The sequence below is a fragment of the Pterocles gutturalis genome, unplaced genomic scaffold (genome assembly GCF_000699245.1).
Source record: "Pterocles gutturalis isolate BGI_N339 unplaced genomic scaffold, ASM69924v1 scaffold11209, whole genome shotgun sequence".
NCBI classification, from domain to species: Eukaryota; Metazoa; Chordata; class Aves; order Pterocliformes; family Pteroclidae; genus Pterocles; species Pterocles gutturalis.
In genome coordinates, this window is record NW_010135806.1 from 326 (window position 1) to 10,217 (window position 9,892).

The following is a 9,892-nucleotide window of genomic DNA, read 5'->3' on the forward strand; positions in this document are numbered from 1 at the left end:
GGGATGTGGGAGCACCGGGGAGGCTGCGCTGCTTGCGGGACGCTTTGTACTCCACCCCCTCCTCGTCTGTCCCTCTTGCTTGTTGCAACGGTCTCACTGATGTCAATTTTATGCAGAGAACGAGTTGTCTCAGAGGCAATATGCGGAATTTAACTATTAATATGTTAAATGTAATGTAGTATCATAACTAGTTGCTCATTAATGTGTCAGATTCCTCCTGTAAAGCTTATCCCACTTTATTAAAGAGTGCAGGTAGTGGGACAAGCTGTGACTTGCCTGTGACTGGAGTAATAGCTTTTTGTCTGCGCTACCATGTTCAGTACGGGGAACATGAATGGTTGATTTTACAGAGGATGATTTTTTTTTTTTTTTTGCAGAAGTACCCAAATTATGCCGGATGGAGGCTGATGGAGGACCTTGCAGGAGTCATCTAAGAAGATACGCCTTTAACTTGAGCTCAATGAGGTGTGAGGAGTTCATCTATGGTGGCTGTTACGGAAATGGCAACAACTTCAGAGATTTGCAGTCTTGTGTGGACCACTGTCTGCCAGAGAAAAGTAATGGTTGTTCTAAATTTTTAATAAAGTAGATGGTTTGAAAGCCATACAAAGATGATATTTTATTTGATATTTTCCTCTGGATACCCGTACAGTGGTATTTTTGAAGACTTCTGTGAAGCAGATGTTTATATTGTTTGCAGGTTTTCTGTGTCACTTGTCTCAGCTGTTACTGAAAGAGCAAAAATGCTGTGTTAGTCTAATATTGTGACCTTAAATATGCCCACAGCTACATCCAACCGATCTCTTGACTTCTAGAGAGCCATATGTGTGTAATCTGAAGGGAAATAAGGTTGGAGATCTGTGTTGAGGCGGATGTGGCAATCACGTTCATGACAGTGATATCTTATTATAAAGTGGAAGTGCCTTTCTAAAATTCGGTCCTGAGAGATGGTGTTAGGTGGCTTGGATGTTTGACACTCACCAGCTCAACTTCTGATAAAAGTTTTTTACCTGACATGACTCTTCACCGTCTCTCCATATGAATTTTTAAGAAGAGAGGTGGTAATTATGAGCAGGTGACTTAGATAAGTATTGTCATAAACACCAGATTAGTATCCAGGCCAAGACAGGATCTTTGAGGAAGAGAGATCTACCAGAATGTATAAAAGCTGTCACTGCCTAAGCTTTATTAATGCTTGATGAGACAGTTATTTTTGGCTGATGACAGATTGTCAGTGTGTTCTTAGGTGATTGCTTAATTATTTTTAATTTCTGTGTTGCACATACAATAAATTGGTAAAAGGTCACCATCAAGAAAAGTAAGATTTTGTTGAGGTGAAACGAAACATGATTGTTAGGAAGGTGGTGGGGTTTGTACTTTTTGTGGTAAGCGGTTAGGATTTGCTGGCAAAATCATAGCAAGGATAAACAAAATTGTGCCTTTTTCCTCTACAGAGGTAGTTCCAGTGGAATTATTGTTATATTTCTATATATATGGAATAAGACTTGGCCAGACTATGTAAATACCTCAGCTGTCATATGTATGGCCCCACAAATGGCAAAAGCTGATGAATTTTACTTGTGGGACGATAGTCCTACTTTCTGGGGCTGTCTGTTGCTTTCACAAATTCAAAATTCATTCACAGGAATGAGATGTAGCAAGTCTTTGAAGACGTTGGTAACTGTCGTGTCATTTCAATGGGAACAAGAGCTGTTTAGCCACAAAATTTATTGCAGGTAAATTTTAAGGAGCCAGGCATAGAGATGACATTTATGTAATTTGTCTCTCTCTCTCTCTCTTTTTTCCCCCCTCTTTTTTTTCAAGCTGGTCCCTTGCTATGCTATAGCCCAAAGGATGAAGGATTGTGTTCTTCTTCTGTGCCTCGCTATTATTATGACTCCAAGACTAAATCATGTAAGGAGTTCAAATATACCGGCTGTGGTGGAAATGCCAACAACTTCGTTACTGAAACAGATTGCTACAATGTCTGCAGAAAAGGTAAGATTTTTTTTTGTGTTTTGTCAGTCACAAGGAGCTGTATCAGTCCAAATTCTCACCTTGGCTTGTTACAAGTATATGCTTCTTGGATTTTGGACTCAGTGTTTTCAAAGGCAGGGAAGTCTGAGATGCAAGGCTAAATCCTTCTGACAAGAACAGTGTGATATGAGGTGGTTACAACATTTCTGAATGAAATGTAGAGAAGGGCACACAAAAAGACTAATTAACTAGAGCCCACAAGAAATCAGTCTTTAAACTGTTCCGTATCAGCATGAACACTAATTAAGGTCTCATTTTCTTCTAGATGTTTTAAAGTAGGACTAAAGTAAGTTGTGAAATCAATTTACTTTTTTCCTTCACATTTTCAGCAGTTACCATCCTACCTTGATTCTCTGCTGCCTGTTCCCATTTCCCTTTCCCATTACTAAAGATTTCTGCCTCGTCAGTTGTGCTGAGTCAACTTTTTCTGTGGCCATGGGGGGAAGGGTTGGGAATGATAAATTGTTTTTTCTTGATGGTTTTATTCAAATCAGCTACTGGCCGTGCTCATAAGTCAAAACAGTTGTGCTTTTACCTGCACTTATGTGTTTATACCAGCAGTTGCAACTTTTAATACTCTAATTCATTTGATATGTAAATCAATGAGAGAGAGAAAAACAAAATTCTGTGTTGATCCCCAGAGCACTCAGGAAGCAGACACAGCACACCACTTACAAAACTGATATTAATGGGAAAAAAATGTAAGACTGTATCTAGCATGTACATTGACTTTGGGGGAAAAAAAAGCCAAAAAGTAGCTCTGTTTTAAAGATGGGATATGTACAAGGTCCAGGTACTTCAGTATTTAAGATGTGTAGTCAGAAGCCTTAAGTCAGGAGATGATCCTTCAGTTCTGGGCTGGAAATGCAGGGCTGGGGCAAGGATTGCATCCTGAGCACAGTGCTCAGAACTAAAAATATTGTTGGCCAGTTAGTCATGGCAGTAATATTTCTGTGGGTGACAAGTCTGAATGTGTCTCTGCCATTCTAGTATTGTAAGGGAGTCTTTAATAGCATGCTAAGTCTATCTGAGATGCTTGTGATTATCTAATTTCCATCTATTACTACCTGGGAAATGGTAGGGCTAGGCTTCAGCCTGTGTGTGCAGAGAGAGAGAGGAAGGAAACGGCCTCTTCAGCGTCTCACCTCTGCGCTCTGCCCCTGCCCACACCCAGCCAGGGCCACCTGGGTGTTCTCCCTACCTCACTCTTTTTGTGTCTCTTAACTAGAGCACCAGATAATCAAACGTAAAGGCTTGGTTATACGCTTTTTCACTAACTTGTGGATTTCACAATTCAGTAAGGCTTGGTACAAGTAAAGCCCGTAGTTAAAGGCATAATTAGGGCTAATTAATGTTGTGCTATACATATTCATTTTGATAGCTTGGGAGTGTACAGCAACATTAAGCAAATCTTTAAGGCTACTTAAGCCACTGCTTCTCTCCTGCTCCAATAATTCCCTCCCCAGTATCGTTCCTGTTACCTTTTGGAGTCTCAAATTGAATTCAGTTGACCTTCCCTGTGCAAATATGCAACTGCTGCTTGAATTGATCTATAGCTTTTGGAGTGAAAAGATTTCTGATTCATTTAATTTAAAAAGTTTATATTGGAAAAGAAAATAAATAGTTGGGGTGATAGCGAAAGGATGGGGAGCTGGCCACATGGGCTCCGTGTGCAGGTAAACAGGTAGCATAAAGACAAAAGATTTTCAGTCAGGTTTGCAAAGTACTTGTTTTCTGAACTGCATTCACACAATTCACACAGCCTTTGTAAGCATTCCTGGAGATAACCCTGACTGTCTTTGGCCACTCTGCAGCTTTTGTATGAAACCCAGTTCTGTGTAGAAACCCACATCATTTTGTTTTTAACTGCCATGAGCACTGGTTATATTTTACACTTTGCCCCAGTGTTGTTCAGAGAAATGTAGTAATAGTTTGGTTTGGGGTTTTTTGCGGGGTTGGTTTTTTTTTTTTTGGTTTTTTTTTGGGTGTTTTTTTTTTCTTTTTCTTTTTCTTTTTTTTTTTTTTTCAGATAGAGCAGTGTGTTTACTTTCATTCTGCTGTCACTGCAGGATAACTGGAAAAGTCTTTGATGCTCAGGAAAAGAGCAGCAAAGTAGGCCTCCAGTGCCAAAGGTGGACACATTGGAGACCTTACAGTGTGTGAGAATAGGGAGTCCAAATTGATTTTACGGTTTCTGATATGTTTGTTATTATTGGATCAACTACTTAAACAGCATTATATGAAAAAAAAAAAAATCAAAGAGTAGTAACAGTTTTGTCATACTGTTTCCCTAACTGCTTCCTTTGTTTTCTTAGCAGAGACTCAGAAGCCAAGAATCAACAAGCCAACAAATGTATTCCGCAGAAAAATGATGAGAAAACTGATTAAGAAACCTCAGACGTATAACCCAAAGTCCTAAGGCTGATGTGCACCTGGATGTTTGAAATACCTTCTTTTGATTCCACTTTCTTCTTTTGTAAGATAGTTTTCACACAGTTTTATACACTGACATAGTTCTGTCTTTCAGAACTGCTTTTTATTTCCAACTTACTTTTTATAAAGAACTGCATTTAATAGGAGAAGAATGAACCTAAGTTTGGTTCTTCTGCTCTGTTGTCCTTGCAGTAATACTTTGGCAAAGCCGGGTATTTAGATTTCCATGTTTTTATGGGGGAATGTTACTACTGCTTTGGAAGAATATTTCGGCTGTTACAAATCAATTCAGATTTGAAAAATCAATCGTCTCATAGTATAAGTAAGGAGAGTACAAAGCTACATCTCTGTCCTGGATTTTTTTTGGCATACTCTGCTTGCTGAAGAAAAGTGTGTTCAGAGTTTTATTGCCCTGTCATTTTGCATACTTTGTCACTATCATTTAAGTAGACTGTCCTTTACAGTTATGTTCATAGTCAAGGCTTTTAGAAGCCATCATAACAGAAAAAGAAAATAAATCTAGCTCATCCCACAAGAGAAAATTGGGAGTAGGGATACTTTGATAAATGCTCTGACAAAGGAAATGAATAAACTACTTGACTATTAAAACGACAATGTAGCCATTACTTTTTCACTTTTTCAAATTTCTGCTAAGTTACACTCCAGATCCTCATATGGCATAAATCAGCATATTTTTATTGATTTTAATGGAGCTACATCTTGATACTTGTGTTTATGCGATGGCTGTTAAAGCAGAAAAGCAGAAGCTTCTGCAAATCTCATGTAATCCCACTTTTGAGGCACTATTGTATTTCTTATTGTAGAGTATGCCTGTGGTGATATTATTGCACCTTCTTTTATGTTTTGTATTTGAGCCATGTCTGACTTTCAATTAATTTCACCTACAATATTTTCGAAATATTAATTCGTAAGTAATGTTAATAAAAAGTTGTTGGGAAAAAAAAGGAGAGCTTGTTCTATCATATGTTTCTGTTAATTATCCTGAATTAGTTGTATACACCAATATGTGTAATGGAACCTATTATTTGCTAATTATGACTCTAGCAGAGTTTAGTTGTCTCTTAAATCATTTCCTTACGCTGAGGTCTTTTATTTGAAGAAAGCCAGTAAATTGCATTGATGTCATTCATCCCCAGCAGTGTTTATGGTTCAGCTGGCTCTCCCTGAAGAGCTCCTCTCAAAGGGGTGCTTAGTTAAGCTGATAGTCTACTGCTGGATAACCTGTTTGATGTGGCACTGCCTGAAGAGCTTTTGTGTTGGTAGTGGGCTATTTGCTTGAAATGACGTTGGCTTTCAGTTAGAAAATTTCAGGTGTGTGCTTTATCTCCATTTTGGAGAGGGAACATGTCAGGAAAACTAGTCAAAATTTGTTTTTCTTACTGATTTTTCTCTCACCACTGGATTTTCAATTAAAGCAGTCAGCTGTGCTTGCCATAGTCTTTCTACCACTGCATTCCTGGTTCTTGATCTCAAAAACCCTTCTTATGTCAGTTAATCTGTCACTTAGTGCAGATGAATGAGCATGCTCTGTGACAAAAAATGACAGGTAACTAGCGACGCAGTTTTGAGTGTTTGTCCTGTACCAAACCTCTTCTCTGGTAACCAGCCTTCAAACAGAAATGGGGACAGTCTGACCTTCTGGGGGAGACAGGGCACACTACCCATGGGTTCTGCTCGTGTCCTTTCCTTCTGACTGTGAATTTTGTCCATGCTGCTTAGAGCAGCAGCACAGAGTGTCCCCCTGAATATTTTTTCGTACCTGGCACTATCATCTGGGGGACCCCAGCTGCATTTGTTGCAGCTTTCTGACCATGGCTTAAAAAAACAGTCACGTTTCAAAAGTCAAAGTTCAATTTAAGCACTGTTTTAAACTGTAGAGGATGGTCATCTTTTAACAGCATTACTATGGGGTATAATCTCTGGTAACGTGTGAGAAATGGATTATCACTCCTTACCTCTCTGGATCTTGGACTTTTATAGGAGTATCTAGGGGTGTGATCCACAAAAATGGACCTGGAATTTAAAGGGAGCCCAAAAGCTGAGAGCAACTCTGTCTCACTTTACTTTTTGGTCTCAGAACTGGGTGCTGTGTCACACATCACAACATATCCTGGGCAATGCAATACCCTGCTGGTGTCCTGCGAGGGATCCAAGAGTTTGATATTCTTCTGCTCATGCCCTCTCAGGTGCTCAGGGAGAGCTGTCTTGGACCAGGCTCCATCCAGGATGCAGGAGTGGCCACTGCAGCCCTTCACAATGTGGCTGCTCCACATGCTATTTCTTTTCTTGCATAAAAATATAATTCAAAGTCCAAAGACTTACTGCTGGAGTACTCACTGAAATATCAGAGGTTGCAACGGAGGAGGGTGAGCGAGTGGTTGTTGTGCATTTGGCTGCCAGCCTGGATCAAAGCTACAACGGATCCCTTATCTACCTGATATCACACAGAAATTTAACTTAAACCATCCGTAATTCTTGCAGATTTCCTAGCAGTCTGCAGAGTATTCTGAAGGGGGGGGAGGGGAGGGGAAGGAGGAAGGCCATGAAAGTTTCTTTCAGTCCCTTAGTGAAGCCATTTCACTTTGTATAAATTGTACCTTCTTTCCAGGTAAATACCTTAATCTCTTTTTCGTAGCTACAAAGAATTTCAGCTACCAGTGTGGGGCTTTGCTTCATGCTCTTAAGTTACTCTAATATCCCTCCGGACTTCTGTGGCTTTGATGAATCTAAATAATGCTCTGTCATCTACAGCATTTTATATGAATCATGACTGACTTACTTCCTTCTTCAGTTTGCTGACTGGCCCAAAGTTGGCTCAACTGTTAGCATTTTGCCACACTGAAATTAATGCAGCCCATACCATCCTGCAAATTAACTTTTATTATAGTAGCCAGTGTCCAGCAGCTGGTATCGTGTGTCACAGTGCAAATTTCTACTGCAGAGGAGGGAAGCCGTGATTATAATCAGTTGGGTTCATCTTGTCTTGCATGGGCGAAGTGCCACTGAAACTCATGAGTTGTGATTTGCACGGGACAGTCACACCTGCCACTGAACAGTGGTTGCTGAAATAAGCAGATTCAACTAAACTCCATTGCAAATACCATCACTGCTCTTTAACTTTCCATTGCAGCCCATAATTCCAGTTCTTTTCTTAGTGATATCCTGTGAAGAACTATAATAAAGACTCTATAAAAATGAAAATCTGTGCTGATTCTTCATCCTTAGTCAGTGGCAACACTCAGGGAATTGCTCTGTAAAGTACTTCAAGAGTAGGAGAGTGTCTTCATCTTTATCTTTCAGTGGAATCTCAGGTGTCAAAAAGAGAAGACAAAAACATCACATGGAAACACATAATCTTTTTTTTGAAGAGCTAAATGATGGCAAGCAAAATTTCACCACATCTCATTTTAACAGTGACTAGCCCCAGTAAATTACTTTCTCACAATTCCAGGTTTTAGGAGCAAAACGGCGATGAGTTTGGCTTGTATCCCTGGAGTAAGATTTCTGACTGTCGGATGTGTCCCTGTTCCTCTATCGCTTCTCATAAGCTGAGGAGGTGAAAAACATGGAACTTTTTTTTTTTTTTAAAATAATTTATTACACACAATGGGCCACATTAAAAAAAAAAAAAAATCACTGAACTTGTGTCTCAGATCACCAGTGAAACATTTTTTCCCTAAGCTTGAAGTCAGCTACACTGTTGGGGGGCAGCTGTTCTGGATCCAAGTAGTGACAAGAAATCTGTTCTACTAGATAAATGCAGTCCAGCTGTGGTCATGTGAATCTGAAAGAACCACATCGCAGATGTGCAAGAGTTATTATGCATTTACATTAGTGTTACTAAAAGCAGAATCTGCCTCATTATCTTTCTAGAAAGCTTTTCATTAATATACATAGCTATCAGTGGTTAATCAACGCAGAGATACTTGCTTCTGTTAAACTGAGCCTAATCTTTCAGTGTGTGATGGTCCTGCACAGTAATGTCTGTCATCTGATAAATTACTTAATTGCTGAGGAGAAGGAGTGTTAATCATAGTATATAAAGCCTAATGAGCAGCAATGATATTAAAAAAAATCTATGCAAACAGGATGCATAAAAGCATGCTGAGGCATTAGCAACTGATGTGATCATGAACTGTGATTTCCAAATAAATGCCAGAGAAATCAGAATTCCTAGATCATGTCTGAACCTTTCATAAAAGAGAGATAGTTTAGGCAAGTTAACGAATAATTTATGAAGTGTAAAACATTGTAGCTATTATGTGTGAATAAAACGAGTCCCTTTTAATGAAGGTTCCCTTTGTACTGACAGCGCTGGCTGTAATTTCAGATGAATATGGACAAAAATGGGATGTTCTTCCAGACACAGCTGGTTAGGTGCCTAACTGCTTTTGTATTAAGGGTTTTAAATGAAATTTGAACTCAAAGTACATCACATTGTCTCCCTTTGTGGGGCCAAACTTCAGGCTGGTGAGCATACAGTAATATTAAGCCTTATTTTTTTCTCATGCTAGGTCCTCATGAAAGGCCTTAATGTATTAACTACAGGTTAAATTCTTTCGTATATCTGCCGGTTGAATTACAATGTTTTTGCTCAGTGAGCTTTCTTGGATGCAAGGTACTACTGACTTAAGAAGTGTGCAACATCTTTTCTAACAGAGCAATGCATGTTTAAATTTTTTAAAGCTTAGTATGAAATGCAGTAATAAAACTCATAGTAACTAATAAACGCATATGAACACTATTCTCTATGGGATATTTTTCTCTGTGCGTGGGAAGTAAGATAAAGAGGATAGATTATACTCATAAAAGCTATTTAAAGAGTCAAAAGGGTAAAGGGTAAAAAATATAACTCATTATCAAAATAGAAAAAAGCTTCCTATCATCACATTATTTTTCAACAAGGGGAAATCTTGAGTTGTACTGATATTAAAAAATAATACTTTACAAAAATACCTGTGGGAGAAAGTAGTGAGACTAGCAAGAATTTTTCCCCCTTTTTTTTTCTCTCTAAAAGTGGGAGGGAAGTCTGATGAGAAAAACAGTGATGACAAATGTGCTCTCTCATGGGTCCAGGCTGTTGCACTGGAGCACAAGGAGCCTGAACAGCTCCCACTCTGCCAGCCAGAGGGAATCCACCATGATTTCAAAAAGACTTGGAGCAAGTCCAAAGGCTTCAGTACCTCCTTTAAGTGCAGAAACATGATCTTGCACAGAGCATTGATCTCCTGCCGCAGCATGTGTATCTGCTTTACCTGAGCTCTTCTTCATCAGTGTTCATCAGTGGGTGCAAAAAACTGAAGAAAGGCTAAGCAAAAAGTTTCTGACCTCTATTTCAGCACTCACACAGTTGCGGGATGTACGATGTGAATGATTGCATGCTCTGGTGGAGCAATGGGTT

General features: G+C 39.2%; 1 protein-coding gene across 1 annotated transcript in view; it reads left to right on the forward strand.

Moving 5' to 3' along the window:
* TFPI2 (tissue factor pathway inhibitor 2) overlaps positions 1–4,456 on the forward strand; it is a gene marked incomplete at its 5' end in the record, with an annotated part of 4,767 nt that extends 311 nt beyond the window's left edge. The window contains 3 exons of the mRNA XM_010082047.1: positions 378–557; positions 1,825–1,998; positions 4,356–4,456. Coding sequence (XP_010080349.1) covers positions 378–557; positions 1,825–1,998; positions 4,356–4,456 — 455 coding nt within the window. The remainder of the gene's footprint in view (positions 1–377; positions 558–1,824; positions 1,999–4,355) is intronic.
* Between the last annotated feature and the right edge of the window lie 5,436 nt (positions 4,457–9,892).